The following is a 21,398-nucleotide window of genomic DNA, read 5'->3' as shown; positions in this document are numbered from 1 at the left end:
TGTGGTCCCAAAGTGGTTACCTGGTAGAATAATAGTAAGAAATACCTGCAGAGTATTTCAAGGTATTAAGACAGGGAGAATCAGGTATAGAATTAAATAATTAATGGATAGTTATGTTCTGCTCCTTACTCCCCTTTTTCAGGCTACATATCCTCTTCTATACTTCCTCTGTTAGGTCACTAAACAGTTACAATAGTATTATCTGCAATGAAATGCATTAATCTTTTTACACAGAAATTGAAATTAAATTTCTAGTCTAACCTCTAAAAGAAAACTTGAATATACAGTGATCCCCCGGGTATTGCGATCCCGATCATTGCGAAACGGCTATATGGCGATTTTTCAACCCGGAAGTACAAACACCATCTGCGCATGCGCGCCCTTTTTTCTATGGCCACGCATGCGTAGATGGCGCCGGGCAGATCAGCTGCTGGGCGGCTTCCCTGGGTCTTCCCCCTCTTGCTGGCGGGAGGGCGAGAAGCCCCCCCAGCACCCGCTCGCCCGCCCTTCGCCGCTCACCCGCCCTTCGCCCGGCCACCCGCCGTTCGCTTGCTGCTCGCCCGGCCACCCGGGTTCGTTTGGCTTCGGGACTCAGTTGGGAAGCCGCACGGCTGTTTTAAAACGTCGCCGCCAGCATGGGGGGCTTGCCAGCACCCCCCGGACCCCCAACCCGGGTTTGGGGGGCTGCTAGGAAGCCCCCCATGCCGGCGGCGACGTTTTAAAACAGCCGCGCGGCTTCCCAACTGAGTCCCGAAGCCAAACGTCAAAGGCGAACTTCTGGAAGTTCGCTTCAGGACTCAGCTGGGAAGCGGCACGAGCGAACGGCGTGGGCGGGCGAAGGGCATGCGTGCGGGCAGGCAGGCGGCGGATAAGCGGCGGGCGCGGCAGCAGCGAGGAGTTTGCATGGGCGGCGGGGAAACCCCAATCTTCGGCTCCTCGCTGCTGCGGCGGAAGTAAAAACCATCTGCGCATGCGCAGATGGTGTTTTTACTTCCGCAGCGCTAGTTCGCGAAAAACCGATCATTGCGAGGGGTCCTGGAACGGAACCCTCGCAATAATCGGGGGACCACTGTATTCCAATATTTGTTTCACTTTTGCTCACATATGGTATGCTCAATTAAATCTTACTGTGTATGAGTCTCCTTTGTGGATTCAGCTGTAGATTAATGGCAATGTCAGTAGTTCGTTTTATCATTTTATCAGTATTTCCTTTCATTTTATTTATTTATTTTATTTATTTATTTATTTTTATTTTTATGCCGCCCTACTCCTTTAGACTCCGGGCAGCTTGCAACATCGTAGCAATAGCACTTTTAAGAGACCCAGCATATTGCCCCCACAATCCGGGTCCTCATTTTACCCACCCTGGAAAGATGGAAGACTGAGTCAACCTTGAGCCGGTGATGAGATATGAACAGCTGACCTGCAGATCTAGCAGTCAGCTTTAGTGGCCTGCAGTACTGCACTCTGCCCACTGTGCCACCTCGGCTCATTATATATATAAAATAATATACAAAACAAAGGTTTACATAAAAATATGATTTTGAATAAAATACATCAAAACAATATGACTAAACTTCTTTATTACATTTCCCCCTCTTTAAAACAAATCAAATATAGATAAAAATCATATGTTGCCTTGCCTCTTCTCCCAGGTATATGTAGATGTATAATTCTATTGTATATAATAATTCTATTGGATATATTTTATATACAAAGTACAGTGTTCCCTCGATTTTTGTGGGTCAGAAATTCGCAAATAGCCTATACCACGGTTTTTCAAAAAATATTAATTAAAAAATACTTTGCTGGTTTTTTTCTATACCACGGTTTTTCCCGCCCAATGACATCATACGTCATCGGCAAACTTTCATCTGCCATTGCTGATGGCCCAAAATCTCAGCCAATCAGCAGTGTTATCCTGGCATGCATTAGTATTTTTACAACTATTAAAACTTATTAGAAGACTTGCCCAAGATGCCTCCTAAATGCTCTACGCGGAGTGGAAGCAGCGACAGTAGGAAGATGCTGACGATTAAACAGAAGATTGAACTGTTAGATATGCTAAAAATAATTATTGTTAATAAATAATTATGTATATAAATATCAGGATCACTAAGTGTCTTATTCAATGGTGAGTACCAGTAATAATGGTGAGTAAATGGTTGTTAAGGGAATGGGAAATGGTAATTTAGTGTTAAGGGATAGCTCGTGATACTGTTCATAGCCAAAAATGGTGTATTTACTTCCGCATCTCTACTTCGCAAAAATTTGACTTGCGGGCGGTCTTGGACTGCATCCCTCGTGAAAATTGAGGGAACACTGTATAGTCTGCTTGCTTGCTTGTTTTTTTTACTTATATATTTATATCCTGTCTTTATTATTATTATAAATAACTCAAAGTGGTAGGCATATCCAACACCTCCCTTCTTCTATTTTTCCCACAACAACAACCCTGTGAGGTGAGTTGGGCTGAGAGAAAGTGACTAGGTCCAAGGTCAGCCAGCTGGTTTTCATGGCTAGGGCTTCACAGAATTCACAGCGTCATAATTTCTAGTGTGGTGCTTTAACTAATGTTAATAGATTCGGAATACAGATGGAGTCCTATGCAACTTTAGAGGTAAAAAAGGATAAAGGTAGTCTTTGACTTACGACCACAACTGAGCCCAGAATTGTTAAGTGAGACATTTGTTAAGGGGGTTTTGTCTCTTGTTGAGTGAATCACCGCAGTTAATAAGTTACCATACTAACCTGGTTGTAAGTGAATCTTGGCTTCCCCATTGACTTTGCTAGTCGCAAAGTTGCAAAAGATGGTCACATGACCTTGAGACACAGCAACGGTCATAAGTCTAAACCAATGGCCCAGCATCTGAATATTGATCACATGACCATGGAGAGACTACCAAAGTTGTAACTCTAAAAAGATTGTGATGTCACCTTTTGCTTTGTAACTTTGAACAGTCACTAAGTGGACTGTTGTAAGTCGAGGATGATCTGTATTCACGTTTGCAAGAACGTTCTGTTGTTTTCGGTCCAATCTTCAGTGAATGCATAGTTTTACATTAAGAATGTTAATTGTGTATTATACCAGCGTAATCACTTGTGTTTAACGATTTCCTATATGGTATGTTTTGTTATCAAGGATCCATGTAAGGATGGCAGCTTTTCTCCATTTGCTACTATATTATTTCTGGATAGAGTGGTTATAATATTGAAAGAAGACTGATGACTTAAGTAGCTACTATGACAGTTTACTTACTCGTATAACAGCACCATTCTGAAAAAAGGAAACACTCAAGAATTTTTGAGCATTTGGCTACCTTACTTTTTACAAAATGAATCGTTATACAACTCTGAAGCAACTTGGGGACGGAACTTATGGCAGTGTTCTGATGGGGAAGAGCAATGAATCAGGAGAGCTGGTGGCCATCAAAAGGTTTGTGTCATTATATCTTCATGTTCATTTAATACTTAACGGCACAGTCCTACACATGTCAGCTTTTGAGATATCTGTGAGATCAAATTATAGATATTGTGCTGTCATATCTTTTCTTCACTTTGCTGCCTATGCCTTTCTTTGCTGTGTTACATACTCTCACAGAATAGAATAGAATAGAATAGAATAACTTTATTGGCCAAGTGTGATTGGACACACAAGGAAACTTCAGATCGTGCAGAATGCGGCCGTGAGAGCCATCGTGGGGCTTTCTAGATTTGCCCACGTTTCTGCAACACTCCATGGCCTGCACTGGCTGCCGATCGGTTTCCGGTCACAATTCAAAGTGTTGGTAATGACCTTTAAAGCCCTACATGGCATTGGGCCAGAATACATCCGGAACCGCCTTCTACCGCACGAATCCCAGCGGCTGATAAGGTCCCACAGAGTTGGCCTTCTCCGGGTCCCGTCGACCAAACAATGTCGTTTGGCGGGCCCCAGGGGAAGAGCCTTCTCTGTGGTGGCCCCGGCCCTCTGGAATCAACTCCCCCCAGAGATTAGAACGGCCCCCACCCTCCTTGTCTTTTGCAAATTACTCAACACCCACCTTTGTCGCCAGGCATGGGGGAGTTAGGATATTCCTTCCCCTAGGCCATTACAAGTTATGTATAGTATGTTTGGTTTTTATAATAAGGGTTTTTAGTTGTTTTATTAAATTGGATTGTTACATGTTGTTTTTTATCATTGTTGTTAGCCGCCCCAAGTCTGCGGAGAGGGGTGGCATACAAATCCAATAAATAAATAAATAAATAAATTAGTCTTTGGTGCATATACTCTCAATGTACATAAAAAAACAAGATACAGTGGTACCTCAAGATACGAACCCCTCGTCTTACGAACAATTCGTGATACGAACCCGGGGTTCAGAAAAAATTTGCCTCTTCTTACGAACTTTTTTCAAGTTACGAACGCCAAACCCGAACTTCCGGGTTCGGCATTGGGAGGCTCCTGGGAAGCCCCCGGGCTGTTTTAAAAGGTGACCGCCGGGCTGGGGGGCTTCCCAGCAACCTCCCGAATCCCGAACTTTTGCCGAACTTCCAGGTTCGGGGTTCGGGGGGGTGCTGGGAAGCCCCCCAGCCCGGCGGTCACCTTTTAAAACAGCCGGGCGGCTTCTCAGGAGCCTCCCAACGCCGAACGCGGAAGTTCGGGTTTGGCGTTTGGCTTCCGGAGGCTCCTGGGAAGCCCCCCGGCTGTTTTAAAAGGTCACAGCCAGGCTGGGGCGCTTGCCAGCAGCCCCGACTCCCTGCCGCTCGCCCATGGCCGGCAGAAGATCGCTCTTGCCCGGCTTCCGCGCGAGGCATCAGGTCAGCATTCTGTGGGGCGGGCGGCAGGGAAGCCGGCGGCTGTGGCAGCTGCTGCAGGAGGCTTTCCCCCTCCTCGTCCGCCGCCCGCCCGCCCAGAATGCTGACCTGATGCCTCGCGGGGAAGCCGGGCAAGAGCGATCTTCTGCCGGCCATGGGCGAGCTACAATAAGCTTCCACGCCCTCGCCCGTGCCTGGCGGGAGGTGAAGAGTGCTTTGCCCAGTGCAAAGTTGACAGCAAGCAGCTCCGCAGTCCCCAAAGGAGGCTTAACCCCGCCCCTCTGTCCCACCCCTCGCCCGTATCCGGCATAACTTCCTCCTGCCTATCCCCGCTCTTCTGCCGGCCACGGGCGAGGGGTGGGACAGAGGGGTGGGGTTAAGCCTCCTTTCGGGACTGCGGAGCTGCTTGCTGTCAACTTTGCACTGGGCAAAGCACTCTTCAGCTCCCGCCAGGCACGGGCGAAAGGCGAGGAAGCCTATTGTAGCAGCTGCCACAGCGGAGACATTTGGGGTTTTGGCTGGGGGGGGGAGGGGAAGGCAGGAGGTCCGGCCCTTCATTTGCCCTCCCAGCAAAAGACAAAGCCGCACAGCTCCGCATCGCCGAAGGAGGCTTAACCCCACCCCTCTGTCCCACCCCTCGGCCGTGGCCGGCAGAAGAGCGGGGATAGGCAGGAGGAAGTTATGCCGGATACGGCCGAGGGGTGGGACAGAGTGGTGGGGTTAAGCCTCCTTCGGCGATGCGGAGCTGCGCGGCTTTGCCTTTTGCTGGGAGGGCAAATGAAGGGCCGGACCTCCTGCCTTCCCCTCCCTCCCCAGCCAAAACCCCAAATGTCTCCGCTGTGGCAGCTGCTACAATAGGCTTCCTCGCCTTTCGCCTGTTTCAGCTTTCCATCCATCCACGTCACTTCGCCGCTAAATCGTATGGCAGCAAACAATCTTTGGGGTTTTCGCTGGGGGGGAGAAGTAGGACCTTCCTAACTTCCTCCCCCCCCCCCAGCGAAAACCCCAAAGATTGTTTGCTGCCACACGATTTAGCGGCGAAGTGACGTGAAGGGATGGAAAGCTGAAACCGGGCTGTTTCAGCTTTCCATCCATCCACGTCACTTTGCTGCTAAATCGTATGGCAGCAAACAATCTTTGGGGTTTTCGCTGGGGGGAGAAGTAGGACCTTCCTAACTTCCTCCCCCCCCCAGCGAAAACCCCAAAGATTGTTTGCTGCCACACGATTTAGCGGCGAAGTGACGTGAAGGGATGGAAAGCTGAAACCGGGCTGTTTCAGCTTTCCATCCATCCACGTCACTTTGCTGCTAAATCGTATGGCAGCAAACAATCTTTGGGGTTTTCGCTGGGGGGAGAAGTAGGACCTTCCTAACTTCCTCCCCCCCCCCCAGCGAAAACCCCAAAGATTGTTTGCTGCCACACGATTTAGCGGCGAAGTGACGTGAAGGGATGGAAAGCTGAAACCGGGCTGTTTCAGCTTTCCATCCATCCACGTCACTTTGCTGCTAAATCGTATGGCAGCAAACAATCTTTGGGGTTTTCGCTGGGGGGAGAAGTAGGACCTTCCTAACTTCCTCCCCCCCCCAGCGAAAACCCCAAAGATTGTTTGCTGCCACACGATTTAGCGGCGAAGTGACGTGAAGGGATGGAAAGCTGAAACCGGGCTGTTTCAGCTTTCCATCCATCCACGTCACTTTGCTGCTAAATCGTATGGCAGCAAACAATCTTTGGGGTTTTCGCTGGGGGGAGAAGTAGGACCTTCCTAACTTCCTCCCCCCCCCAGCGAAAACCCCAAAGATTGTTTGCTGCCACACGATTTAGCGGCGAAGTGATGTGAAGGGATGGAAAGCTGAAACCGGGCTGTTTCAGCTTTCCATCCATCCACGTCACTTTGCTGCTAAATCGTATGGCAGCAAACAATCTTTGGGGTTTTCGCTGGGGGGAGAAGTAGGACCTTCCTAACTTCCTCCCCCCCCCAGCGAAAACCCCAAAGATTGTTTGCTGCCACACGATTTAGCGGCGAAGTGACGTGAAGGGATGGAAAGCTGAAACCGGGCTGTTTCAGCTTTCCATCCATCCACGTCACTTTGCTGCTAAATCGTATGGCAGCAAACAATCTTTGGGGTTTTCGCTGGGGGGAGAAGTAGGACCTTCCTAACTTCCTCCCCCCCCCAGCGAAAACCCCAAAGATTGTTTGCTGCCACACGATTTAGCGGCGAAGTGACGTGAAGGGATGGAAAGCTGAAACCGGGCTGTTTCAGCTTTCCATCCATCCACGTCACTTTGCTGCTAAATCGTATGGCAGCAAACAATCTTTGGGGTTTTCGCTGGGGGGAGAGGTAGGACCTTCCTAACTTCCTCCCCCCCCAGCGAAAACCCCAAAGATTGTTTGCTGCCATACGATTTAGCAGCAAAGTGACGTGGATGGATGGAAAGCTGAAACAGCCCGGTTTCAGCTTTCCATCCCTTCACGTCACTTCGCCGCTAAATCGTGTGGCAGCAAACAATCTTTGGGGTTTTCGCTGGGGGGGGAGGAAGTTAGGAAGGTCCTACTGTCTCCTCCCCCAGCCAAAAACACAAAGCCAGGCAGCCTCCAGCCGCCAAAGGAGCCTCCTGATTCTCCCCGCGGAAGGCTCCATTCTGTTCCCTGCCAGCCCGATTGAGGGGCCGGCGGGAGGAAAGCGAATGCCTCTCTTCGTTGCACTGCCTGGCTGGCAGCGGAAGATGTAAACGAGCCCACGGGGCCGGTCTCCGTGGCCGGCAGGGAACAGAATGGAGCCTTCCGTGGCGTCTGCCTGCTGGGCTGGTAAGGGGGGGAACCGAGCCCAGCCCCGTGGCATTCGCTTTCCTCCCGCCCGCAGCCGACTGATCGTGGGCGGCTTCCCGATCTCGGAGAGCTTCCTGGGCATGAAAGCTCGCGAATGCAACAAGGACGAAAGCCAGGAAGCTCTCCGAGATCGGGAAGGAGCCCACGGTCAGATGGCTGCGTGCGGGAGGAAAGCGAATGCCTTTCTTTGTTGCGCTTCCACCAGCATGGCCTGGCTGGCAGCGGAAGATGTAACCGAGCTCACGGGGCTGGGCTCGGCTCCCCCTCTTACCAGCCCAGCAGGCAGCCGCCATGGAAGGCTCCGTTCCCTGTCGGCCACGGAGACCGGCCCCGTGGGCTCGTTTACATCTTCCGCTGCCAGCCAGGCAGCGCAACGAAGAGAGGCATTCGCTTTCCTCCCGCCGGCCCCTCAATCGGGCCGGTAGGGAACAGAATGGAACCAGCCCAGAAGCAATAGACGCAGGATCGGGCCGGCAGCAGGCGCAGGGCGAGGCAGCAGGTCTGCATCCTGGGCAGGCGGGCGGGCGGCGGGCGAGGAGGCGCGGCCGAGCGGCGACAGCGGCGGTTCTCCTCACTTCGGAGAGCTTCCTGGGCATGAAAACGCGCGAATCCAACAAGAACGAAAGCCAGGAAGCTCTCCCTGGCGGAGACCGCCGGCCCCTCAATCGGGCCGCCGTGACGGGGACCACTGGCCTGCCTAGCGGGCTGGGAGGGAGGTGGAATACGGGAGGAGGAGGAAGAGGAGGAGGAGGGAGGAAGGAGAGAGAGAGAGAGGGAAGCCGCCCGGCTGTTTTTAAAGGTGACAGCCGGGCGGCAGCGTTTTTTTGCGGTTGTTTTTTTTTTGTTGCACGGATTAATTGACTTTACATTGTTTCCTATGGGAAACAATGTTTCGTCTTACGAACCTTTCGTGTTACGAACCTTTCCCTGGAACCAATTAAGTTCGTATCTTGAGGTTCCACTGTACATTCGTCAAGCATCATAAGGTGCAACACTTAATGATTGTCATAGGGTACAAATAAGCAATCAGGAAAAAACCAACATCAATATAACTCGTAAGGATGCAAGCAACATAGTCATAAGTGGGAGGAGATGGGGGATAGGAACAATGAGAAGATTGATAGTAATAGTAATGCAGCGTTAGTGAATAGTTTGACAGTGGTGACATACTCTGCTTAGGTAGACTAGTTTTCTTATTTTATGGCAGCATTTCTTCATAAGGTCAAGAGGTAAATTCAACTCAATAGATAATTCACTTTCAGCCTGTAATTTGAAGGCATTTTGACAATGGAAATTTCAGATTACTTGTTATTCTGCCAGGTTTTGGCTAGCAGGATGTAACTAAGTGTGTGTATGTGGAGGGGGGGATGTGAAACTGATAGAAAATTATAAATCACTAGCTGCTGAATTTGTTGACATGCTTTACAAATTTGGGACCATGCTGGTGAATTAGAGATTTTGGATATTGCAAACAGTAACTGTCAAAATGGTTTTCAGTGAATCTTTTTATTAAATTCTGATTTTTTAAAAGAAGCAATCGAATTGTCGAAGCGTGGAACTCATTACCGGACTCCGTGGTGTTAACCTCCAACCCCCAACATTTTTCCCTTAGACTATCCATGATTGACCTCACCAGGTTCCTAAGAGATCAGTAAGGGGCGAGCATAAGTGCACTAGTGTGCCTTCCGTCCCCTGTCCAATTGTCTCTTCTATATTTTATATATCTTTTCTCCCATTCATATATCCTTTCCTCTACTCTTCATTGACGTATTCTATTCTCATATATTTTCTTCTATCCTTTCCCTGATATTTACTACTACATGTTTTTATTCTTTTTAACTTTCAATTTGTATTGGACAAAATAAATAAATAAATAAATTAAATAAAGTAACCTCTCAAAAATAGACGGATGTTCCTCCTGCTGGATTTCTTTTAAAGTAAGAGCTTGTGTAATAATATTTTAAAACTCAGCATATTCTAACAGGTTTTATAAAATTGGGTATGATTCTCTTAATTTAAAGTTTTCTAACTTTTATTTCAGAATGAAAAGGAAGTTCTATTCTTGGGATGAATGTATGAATCTGAGGGAAGTTAAGGTAACTAGGCTACTATGATAATTTTAATAATACATTTAGACCTGATAAATTATGTTCAGTGCAAATACTCCACATTTGCTATTCTAATTAACATTATTCTCCAATATGTAGAAAGAAAGAAAATGAATTGTTAAGATCTTAGCTAATTGTTATTGATAAAAGTCATTTATAGATTGAAGGCATTTTAAAGTGTCCTTCAATGAAGTTATTTGCTGAATAAAGGCTAATAATTTGTGCTTTCGTTCCATGTTGTTTGGTTTCCATTATACAAATGGATAATAGTTTATGCAATTAGATTGGTCTGTGATAAAATGTAATCTCCTCTCACCCTTTCAGACTTTTCTAGTGTAGGTTTTTGTGAGCAATACTTTAATCTGGATTATATAGACTAGATAAACAAGGAAGAAAGGGTACCCAGAGAAATTTAATTAACATATAGCCTTTATGGCAGTACTTTTAAATTTTAACGATCTACACATTAGGTTTAGTTTGCATCCTAAGTAATAATGGAAATAAAATCTGTATGCTTTTATAATTGGTAAATACTTCTATTCAAGTTTGAACTAACCTCCACTATTAAAACTATTTGTTGTCTTGTATTGTAGTCTCTGAAAAAACTTAATCATGCCAATGTAATAAAGCTGAAAGAAGTTATTCGAGAAAATGACCATCTGTATTTTGTGTTTGAATATATGAAGGAAAATCTGTATCAGCTAATGAAAGATAGGTATGTATAAAATCAATCTGCTGTTTTCACATTCTTTAATAATTCTCTGTGCATCACATAACATACACAATAGGGGTTTTTTTTAAAATTTATTTTTTCTCCACAATAAAAACATGCTTATAACATCATATATCTTCAATAAAGCTCAAACATATACAGTGGTACCTCTACTTACAAACTTAATTTGTTCTGTGACCAGGTTCTTAAGTAGAAAAGTTTGTAAGAAGAAGCAATTTTTCCAATAGGAATCAATGTAAAAGCAAATAATGTGTGCGATTGGGGAAACCACAGTGAGGGTGGAAGCCATGTTTCCTCCCAGGAGATTCCTAGAGAGGCCCCATGGAGGCTTCTCCCCACCTTTTCCGGCCCTGTTCCCCCCAGGAGATTCCTAGAGAGGCCCCACAGAAGCTTCTCTCTGCTTTTTCCGGCCCTGTTTCCTCCCAGGAGATTCCTAGAGAAGCCCCACAGAGGCTTCTCCCTGCCTTTTCTGATTACAGTTTCGGAGGCTCGGGTTTGTAAGTGGAAAATGATTCTTGAGAAGAGGCAAAAAAATCTTGAACACCAGGTTCTTATATAGAAAAGTTCATAAGTAGAGGTGTTCTTAGGTAGAGGTACCACTATATCTTCTTTTCAAATACAATTTCGTAAACAAAATCACATATTCATATCTTGATCTTTGGTATATATTGGTTAACTTATGCTACCTCCTTTTCTAATTTTGTCATCCGGATATAACATAATATTTACTTTACTTAAATCTAACTTTTTCTGATAACATATAAATATTTACCAACTAAAGGCATAATGAAAGAGCAAAAAGAACTAATTGTCTGATTAGTCATTTTCCTCTAACTTCAATTTTCCCTTCCATCTTCCCCCAGTTTCTTTCTTGTCACCTTGTACCCTCACTTTCTTTCCCTTTTCTTTTTCCTTCTCTTTATGTATATCATTTGTTTAAGTTCTCTTCCTATTTGTCTCAATCTCTTCCCTCTATTTCTTTCCTCTTTTTTAATTTGCCATATCCAATATCCTTTTCTTATCATTGTCTATCTCAGTATAATAATAATTAGCCTGTCCATTTTCAAAATCTTTCCTTTCATCCCCATAGTCTATTCCTCTAACTCTCTCCCCTCTATTTCCTTCCTCCCCTCAATTTACCATATCCCATGGGTGCCACAGGTGGTACACGGAGCCAAACCTGCTGGCACGTAAGCTGTTGCCCTAGATCAGCTCCAACATGCATGTTTGTGCCATCCAGCTGATTTTTGGCTCTCACAGAGGCTCTGGGAGGTTTTTTCCAAAGGTGAACCTTTGGAGCCTGGGGAAGGCGAAACATGAGCCTACTGGGCCCACCAGGAGTTGGGAAACGGGCCGTTTCCGGCCTCCAGAGGGCCTCCAGGGAGCAGGGGAAGCTGTTTCCCCCCCTCCCCAATCACTGAATTATGGATATGGGTACTCGTGCATGCACGATAGTGCACACCCACGCTCTTTCAGCACACGAGGAAAGAAAGGTTCGCCATCAAGGGGGATAAAACCTTCTTCAGATATATTAATGATAAGAAGAAGAAAAGCTGCGGCATCACGAAGCTTAGTACCGGGAATAATACATGCATTAATGGGAATAAGGAGATCGCTGACCATTTCAATAGCTACTTCTGTTCAGTTTTCTCAAAAGACAACTTACAAAATAATACTATACTGTAGAGGGATATAGCATTGCTTCCAACTGTACGGATTCAGCTCCAGTGATCTTAGAAGCCGATGTCTTAGAAGAACTTGAACGATTAAAGATAAATAAGGCAATGGGTCCAGATGGCATCCACCCCAGAGTTCTTAAAGAACTCAGAACTGTCATTACTACCCCCCTGACTGATTTGTTTAACCAATCCTTGTTAACAGGAGATGTTCCTGAGGATTGGAGAATGGCCAGTGTTGTGCCTATTCACAAGAAGGGCAGTAGAGAAGAAGCTGGTAACTACAGGCCAGTTAGCTTGACATCAGTTGTAGTTAAAATGATGGAGACTCTACTCAAAAAGAGGATAAATCAGCATCTAAAAAACAATAACTTATTGGACCCAAATCAGCATGGCTTTACTGAAGGCAAATCATGTCAGACTAATCTCATTGATTTCTTTGACTATGTCATAAAGGTGTTGGATGAAGGTGGTGCCGTGGATATTGCCTACCTGGACTTCAGCAAAGCCTTTGATACGGTTCCACATAAAGAGCTGATAGATAAATTAGTGAAGATTGGACTTAATCCCTGGATAGTTCAATGGATTTGCAGCTGGCTGAAGCGTAGACATCAGAGAGTTATTGTTAATGGCGAGTATTCTGAGCAGAGTCAGGTTACAAGCGGTGTGCCACAAGGGTCTGTTCTGGGTCCTATTCTTTTTAATATATTTGTGAGTGACATAGGGAAAGGTTTGGTAGGGAAGGTTTGCCTATTTGCCGATGACTCTAAAGTGTGCAATAGGGTTGATATTCCTGGAGGCGTCTGTAATATGGTAAATGATTTAGCTTTACTAGATAAATGGTCTAAGCAATGGAAACTGCAGTTTAATGTTTCCAAATGTAAAATAATGCACTTGGGGAAAAGGAACCCTCAATCTGAGTATTGTATTGGCAGTTCTGTGTTGGCAAATACTTCAAAAGAAAAGGATTTAGGGGTAGTGATTTCTGACAGTCTCAAAATGGGTGAACAGTGCAGTCAGGCGGTAGGGAAAGCAAGTAGGATGCTTGGCTGCATAGCTAGAGGTATAACAAGCAGGAAGAGGAATATTATGATCCCACTATATAGAATGCTGGTGAGACCACATTTGGAATACTGTGTTCAGTTCTGGAGACCTCACCTACAAAAAGATATTGACAAAATTGAACGGGTCCAAAGACGGGCTACAAGAATGGTGGAAGGTCTTAAGCATAAAACGTATCAGGAAAGACTTAATGAACTCAATCTGTATAGTCTGGAGGACAGAAGGAAAAGGGGGGACATGATCGAAACATTTAAATATATTAAAGGGTTAAATAAGGTCCAGGAGGGAAGTGTTTTTAATAGGAAAGTGAACACAAGAACAAGGGGACACAATCTGAAGTTAGTTGGGGGAAAGACCAAAAGCAACATGAGAAAATATTATTTTACTGAAAGAGTAGTAGATCCTTGGAACAAACTTCCAGCAGACGTGGTAGATAAATCCACAGTAACTGAATTTAAACATGCCTGGGATAAACATATATCCATCCTAAGATAAAATACAGAAAATAGTATAAGGGCAGACTAGATGGACCATGAGGTCTTTTTCTGCCGTCAGACTTCTATGTTTCTATGTTTCTATCACTGGGTTAAGGTATTGGATAAATAAATAAATGAAACAGTAAAGCATATTTGTTTGTATCTGAAAAGAATCCTGTTTCATTGCTCATTGTTTGCATTACAGAAATAAACTGTTTCCCGAGTCTGTCATCAGGAACATTATGTATCAAATATTACAAGGCTTAGCTTTTATCCATAAACATGGTGAGTAGAGAATATTGCTGCTTAGAGTGAATAGGCAAATGTATACTTCATCAGACAGGAGACGTAATAGACATGTGATATTTGGTACCAATAGTCCAAAGATAAAACGTTTAAAATAATTGCTAAATAAACTATTTTAGAACATATTATTTTGAGAATCAAGTGTTCCAGAATCTGAATCTCAGTAATTATATTAATTGATTGATGGTTGTCTATGTCACAATTTCTTGGCATAGGATTCCATTCAGAACAATGCTTTATTCGGGCACAGAAAGTCACTTCAAATGGAAGTATGAGCTAGGTTTAATCATTTGATTTCTTATAGGGGACACTTTTTGTAAGAGTTGATCAAGTTTTTGACAGCCAGCACTTATTCCAAAACCAGACTAATCTTAATTCACGTTGCTCACATTTGTTCACATTACATTAAATGGGCTGTCCTATTTCATAATGTGTACTGTGTAGTATCCAAGAGATGGTATTAAGTTGAATAAAGTAGTTCTATGCCTTTGTATATATCATAATGTTTGGCTTCCTAATTTTTATTAGAGGGTACACATTTTCTTATCCATTTGTGGTGTTAGAATGCAGGCAGTGTATTTTACAGTGTTTTGCACCAACAGAAATTGTAGAACTTGTTGCAGCATTGTAGAAATCTACAGAAGAGTGTATGAATTTGGGGTCCCTCATTTATTATAAGAAACAAACTCTTGATTTGTTACATCTTTAAATGTTAGCTACCTGATATTTAATTTTTTCTCTCAGATTTATTCTTTATATTACAATATTTTACAAACCTTTTGTCATCAGATCTATGCCTACTTGTACATTAGTCTTGCTGTAATCGATTTCAGAGAATCAGATTCCTGATTTCTAATACCACTTGTGATATTATTGCAAGATTTAATTGACTCTAAAAAAGGGAAAACAAATTTCAAAAATTATTGTTGCTGTGAATGATATGCTTTTAAAAGAAACAATTTTGGCTGTATTTAAAGTGGTATGAAGAACTTTACATTAAATATAGGCTAAATGGTGCTTAGACTAAATTTATTTTAATCATAAAAAATTAACCTAGTTATTTGCTTGTGTTCATTAAACATGTACAGTGGTACTTCTACTTAAGAACTGAATTCATTCCATGACGAGGTTCTTAAGTAGAAAAGTTTGTAAGTAGAGGCAATTTTTCCCATAGGAATCAATGTAAAAGCAAATAATGCGTGCAAACCCATTAGGAAAGAAATTAAAGCTCAGAATTTGGGTGGGAGGAGGAGGAGGAAGAAGAGGAGAGGACAGTCGCTGCTGAAGAAAGAAGATGAGGTGAGGGGAATAAAAAAAATCCAAAACTTAAGGCTTTAAAAAAAAGAGAGGGACTCTGAGGCAGTGAGGAGGAGCACGCGCCTCCCATACACCTGGCGCGAGGCTGCCTCCCATACAATGTGCCAGAGAGAGAAACCCAGGGGGAATGGCCGGAAACTGGCCAGGCCTTTGTGCCACTCTCAAATTTCCTGGGAATTTTTTCTGGGCTCGGGTTCTTAAGTAGAAAATGGTTCTTAAGAAGAAGCAAAAAAATCTTGAACACCTGGTTCTTATCTAGAAAAGTTCTTAAGTAGAGGCATTCTTAGGTAGAGGTACCACTGTACTACTTTAATTTCACTCTATATATCAAAAAAATGTCTTTTAAAGTTTTGATAACTGGATCAAATGTAGTGACTTAAATGGAGTTTGATCCAGTTAGTAACAGTTCAGTGAAATATGTTAGCTCTCAGTTCTATACATGATTGATAATTTTTTGAAGTTTGTATTTAGTGTGGTTTGAAAACAAAATTTAAAAGAAGATTTGTATGGCAAATCTGTATAGAAAATTTGTATAGAAATTTAGATTTGTTATAAATTGTTTTTCACTTTGTTGTGAGCCGCCCCAAGTCTGCGGAGAGTGGCGGCATACAAATCTAAATAAATAAATAAACCCATGTAGTTTAAAATAATCCTATTGTTAGAAGAATTTGAAATCCACTCCATTGTTATCTATTTATTCCATATTCATGTTTGCAGGATTTTTTCATCGAGATATGAAACCTGAAAACCTTCTTTGTATGGGTCCAGAACTTATTAAAATTGCTGATTTTGGATTGGCTAGAGAACTAAGATCTCAGCCTCCATACACAGATTATGTTTCTACCAGATGGTAAGTGTGAGTTTTAATGTGGTTTTCACTTATATTATAAGCCTCTCGAACAGTTATCAATTATTTCTCTTCACCCTTTTTAGGTATCGTGCACCTGAAGTTTTATTGAGATCTTCTATTTATAGTTCCCCTATTGACATTTGGGCTGTTGGTAGTATAATGGCTGAACTATATACACTCAGACCACTTTTTCCAGGAACAAGTGAAGTTGATGAAATTTTCAAAATTTGCCAGGTGTTAGGAACGCCAAAGAAGGTAAAGTATTTTGAAAATGCATATTATTACAATTTGTGCAAATAAAATTAAAATGACAGGTAGCTCTTGATTAATAACCATTCATTCACCAACCATTTGAAATCATAGTGCTTAATAAGATTGATTATCAAAGTTCTGACTCTCCCAGAAGCCCTGGTCATATGGTCATGATCTGAACACTTGGTGGCCTGGCTTTTACTTTTACAGTGGTACCTCGAGATACGAGTTTAATTCGTTCCGGACCTGGGCTCTTAAGTCGAGCAGCTCTTATCTCGAACGACTTTTCCCCATAGGAATTAATGTAAATAATTTTAATTGGTTCCAGCCCTCAAAAAACTCACAAAGTTAGTCTAAATTATGCAGAAAGACATGTTTTTAATGAAGAAATGTACATGTACATATAAATGAATAATGAAGTTTCTTTCACTTAACTTGTAAACTTTCTTAAACTTTTAAATTTACATATGTTCAACTTCTCTGCCACCCAATCCTGTAGGACAGAGGTCCCCAACCCTTTTTGCACCAGGGACCGGCTTTAAGCGATCAAGAGATGAATGGGTGAATGAATGGACGGAGGGTGGGAAGGAAGGAAGGAAAGAGGGAAGGGACAGGAACAGAGGAAGGAAGCAAGGAAACTTATGAAAGGGGAGAGTAAGAGAGGAATGAGTGAAGGGAGGGAGGGAGGGAAGAAGGTGGGAAGGAGAAAGAAAAGAAGAAATAGAGGAAGGGAAGGTAAAAGAGAGAAAGAAAAAGAGCAAGAAAGAAAGAAAGAAAGAAAGAAAGAAAGAAAGAAAGAAAGGGGGAAGGGACAGGAACAGAGGAAGGAAGCAAGGAAACTTATGAAAGGGGAGAGTAAGAGAGGAATGAGTGAAAGGAGGGAGGGAGGGAAGAAGGTGGGAAGGAGAAAGAAAAGAAGAAATAGAGGAAGGGAAGGTAAAAGAGAGAAAGAAAAAGAGCAAGAAAGAAAGCTGCAAGCACCCCCCCGAGCCCCCCAGGCCGGCTGCAACCTTTTAAAACACGCACGCCGCTTCGCAGCTGTCTCCTGAAGCCGAACGCGGAAGTTAGCGTTTGGCTTCAGGAGACAGCTCCTTGGCGCTTGTATCTCGAATTTGGGCTTGTAAGTAGAACAAAAATATCTCTCCCCTCCCAGCTCTTATCTCGAGTTGCTCTTAAGTAGAGCAGCTCTTATGTCGGGGTTCCACTGTAGTAGTTGCAGCATTCCGTGGTCTTGTGTTTGCAAATTGCATGTTCTCTGCTGGCTTTGCACAAGCAAAGTCAATGGGGAAACCATCAGGGAAAATTGTTTAATTTGCTTAGGTAAGTCTTCCTTCTCCGTGCATACCCATCCCAAGCCCCACTTTGCTCTTGCCATACTTCCTACCACTACTCATGTACCCTTTCACACCCTACAGCAACCACTCCAAGTTCATGTGAGCTCATGCCATGCCCTTCTGCCAATCACACACCTTTGAGCACCCTCACACCCAGGAGCAGTTAGGTTCAGGAGCAATTTCTAGAGAGAAACAAAGCTGGATACATTCTTTTCTCCAATTGAAACAATAAATTTTGTCATCTCTGCTAGCTCTGTTACTTGTCCACCCATTCTTTCATTGTGGGAATTGACATCATCACTCCGTATAATTAACTTTCCAGTATATAACACAGGTAATCCTCACCCGTTGCATTTTCAGAGACTATTCAGCGTTAATGACATCATTGGAAACGATTTACAACTTGTCCTTGAAGTTGCTATCATAGTAGTTCTGCAGTAAAGTGGTTGCACTTGGCAATCAGAAGCCATGTATGATGGTTGTAGTATCCCACGATCTTAGGATCACCATTTGTGACCTTCACAGCCAGTTTCCAACAAGCAGAGTCAATGGGGAGGCCAGAAGGAAGCCGCAAGTGGGAATTGTGTACCTCGAGTCTTACAAGATTGATGTCAGCCCTTTCAAGTAAACCAGAAAGGAAACAAAACTAGATGAACTGATTCTATTTTATCGTTAGGCTAAATTAACATAATTTTTGAAATCTGAAGGTACATATCTTCTACCATCACTTTTAACCAGCAGATCAATTAGATCCTAGGTTTCTTCATCTGTTAACTGTTAAGACACTGGACTGGAGGCTTCTCCATGTTTTGCCTGACAGTTTCCTAGGCAATGTGTCATCCCCTTGTCCTTCAAGGTCATTCTCTTATATCATTACATTTTGTGATCATGTTGCTTAAGTGAAGGAGTTGCTTGTCGCAACTGCAATCAGTACTTGAGGACTATCTGTGAACAAGTTTGAGTTTTGGTTAAACAAATTAACCAGAAATAATAGTTGCATGCATTCAATAATGAATAATAAAAATGACTTATTTTAGTTCTAAAGACTGTACTTGTTATCCTACTTCACAGAGTGATTGGCCAGAAGGTTACCAGCTTGCTGCTGCAATGAATTTTCGATTTCCTCAGTGTGTTTCAATAAATCTAAAGACTCTCATTCCAAATGCCAGCAGTGAGGCATTGTTTCTCATGAATGAAATGTTGTATTGGGATCCAAAGAAACGACCTACAGCAAGTCAGGTATGCAGGCTTTTGGTATTAACAATATGACAATTTTGCTTATACAATGACTATAAGCTATTGCAAAAAAACCCCAACAACCAACCCTCACAAACTCATGAGTCATTTACAAGCACTTCATCAAAATTAAAAATGGTTTTGTTAGAAGCACTTGCACAATATACAGAATACTTTTGCAGTTTTCTTATAACTAAGTATCTTAAAAGAAAGGAAAAATGATCATTTCATAAGATTAACTATAAAAGGTATTACAACGTGTTCTGTCGGGCTCTCTGGTACACTCCTCCCAAAAGTTCACAGGTACAAATTTCAGACACACACACATTTGAAAGTTCAAAACAATGTTCTTTGTAATGAAAATTCACTTAAACTAAGCCCTCTTTTGGTATAGCAAAGAGCACTGGTCTCCAAACAAACTGGTAATTTGTACAAGTCCCTTATCAGTTCTGTGATACTTAGCTTGCAGCTGTGAGGCAATTCATAGTCCTTCTTTCACAAAGTGAAACAAACTTTGCTCTGGTTTAGTTTCCAAGCGGGGAAAAATCAGCACACAAAAGGTCAAAGTCAGTAAAGCAGTCATGAAACACAACGATCAGATAATGCTCCACAATGGCCAAACCCACCGGCTGCTATTTATAGCAGCCTCACTAATTACCACAGCCCCACCCAACCACAGGTGGCCTCATTTTCTTTGATAATAATATCTCAGTTGTTGTTGCCTATGCATCGCTCTCCGCATGCGTGGCTGTATCATTAACTCTTGTTCTGAATCCAAGGAGGAGCTAGATAATTGATCTCCTTCTGAGCTGTCTGCCACACTCTCCTACTCCCTGTCACTCACGTCTTCTTAGTCAGAGGAGCCTTCATCATCAGATTCCACCGGGGGCAAAACAGGCCTGCAGCATGTGGATGTCTCTCCCACATCCACAGTCTTTGGGGCAGGAGCTGGGCCAGAGCTAACCACACACAACGTATTTGACGTTTTATTAAATATAACAACATGAAAAATGTACTTTGTTGAGAAACAAGTCTATGTCTATGACTGTAATTGGAGCTCAACAAAGGCTGGATGCTACAGGTTTTCGGCCCTGCTTTAGGGATATCAGGAATTTATTAACAAGGAATCTGTCATTCTAGGTGCTTGGAATGACTGAATTGATACTTCTCAAAAGTTATGTATATGTCTTTCCCTGTTGATCTTCAATAACAACAACTGGTTTCTCAAAGCTTTAGATAAACAAAGAGAAAAAAATTGCACTTTGCATGGTTATCACCTACTGTACACTGAGCATTTGAGAAAAGTCATAAAAATAGATTTTAAATATTATTAATCACAGTATCCTTTGTACAGGGCATAGTACCCTTTAGATTTCCACATACTGAACTTTAAAGACGATGATGATGATACTGATGATCAGCAGGCAAACCTACACGTAAGCCAGATGGGGGCAGGAATGATGAACTAGAAAAGAATTATATTTAACAAAGTATATGGAAGTAAAAGGAAAAGACCATAGGCAAAGTGTCGGTTCACAGAAATTATTAGAATGTTTTTGGAAAATTGCTAGTGGCTTAAGCATGACTTAACGTGGTTTGTGATTAATGAGAGATTTGAACATCCAAGCTTACGTTCTCAGTCACTAAACTGCAATAGTCTTGTTTTCCATGAAATTAAGTCCAGTTGGACTCCAGTAAGTCTGGTTCATTTTGTATAACCTATATATATTTGACCTGTAGAATCTTTAGTGGCATAGCTGTGTTACAAGTGTTGTCTTTTTCCTTAGGCATTGAGGTTTCCTTACTTTCAAGTGGGCCAGGTTTTAGGACCACCTCCACAATGCATCAGTCAGAAACAGCCATATCACAAGTTCACAGAACGAAAACCATCTTTGCCCAAACTTGAACGTATATCAAAATTAGAAGTTGTACCTGTGCCAGAATCTCAGTCTTCACTAGATGCAACTGATAAGCTACAGTGTCTATCCAAGAAAAACCAACATCCCCTCCAGTCAATCCAGCTGCCTCAGAATGCAGTGAGTCAACAACCATCAGTACAGCAACAGCCTCAGTCATTCCTTCCAGCCATCAGTAAAAACTCAATATCAGTAAGTTGCACTCAGATACAACTTATGACCAAGTCTATAATTGCTCCAGAAGTGCTCAAATCACTTTGAGAGCAGTTTTATTATATATTCTCATGAATTGAAAAGTATTTCATCACATGTTAAATGTTCAAGCACATTCTGGGTTACTATTTCTTATTATTTCCTTTAACCCTGTCTTCATAAATTGATTTTTCTGCATTCCCCTCCATGAACTATTACAAATATTTCCTGTTTTTCCCCAATTTTTTAAAAAATAATCTCCGTCTGTAGTTTACTTGTTTCTGTATACCACATATTTTTCCAGTTCTTTTTCCCC

At 42.9% G+C, this 21,398-nt stretch overlaps 1 protein-coding gene across 11 annotated transcripts in view; it reads left to right on the top strand.

The window, feature by feature from the left end:
- MAK (male germ cell associated kinase) overlaps positions 1-21,398 on the top strand; it is a 49,402-nt gene that overhangs the window by 6,496 nt on the left and 21,508 nt on the right. For all 11 annotated transcript variants that reach the window (XR_011558694.1, XM_070747239.1, XM_070747244.1 and 8 more), the window contains exons 2-9: positions 3,143-3,436; positions 9,666-9,720; positions 10,326-10,447; positions 13,885-13,964; positions 16,020-16,152; positions 16,236-16,407; positions 18,810-18,977; positions 20,762-21,082. Coding sequence is in view for 10 of the 11 variants with exons in the window: in XM_070747239.1 (XP_070603340.1) it covers positions 3,336-3,436; positions 9,666-9,720; positions 10,326-10,447; positions 13,885-13,964; positions 16,020-16,152; positions 16,236-16,407; positions 18,810-18,977; positions 20,762-21,082 (1,152 nt within the window). In the remaining variant the exon portion in view is untranslated. The remainder of the gene's footprint in view (positions 1-3,142; positions 3,437-9,665; positions 9,721-10,325; positions 10,448-13,884; positions 13,965-16,019; positions 16,153-16,235; positions 16,408-18,809; positions 18,978-20,761; positions 21,083-21,398) is intronic.

This window comes from Erythrolamprus reginae, chromosome 3, assembly GCF_031021105.1.
Source record: "Erythrolamprus reginae isolate rEryReg1 chromosome 3, rEryReg1.hap1, whole genome shotgun sequence".
In the NCBI taxonomy this organism is placed as follows: domain Eukaryota; kingdom Metazoa; phylum Chordata; class Lepidosauria; order Squamata; family Dipsadidae; genus Erythrolamprus; species Erythrolamprus reginae.
This window is presented reverse-complemented; position numbering and strand designations above follow the sequence as displayed.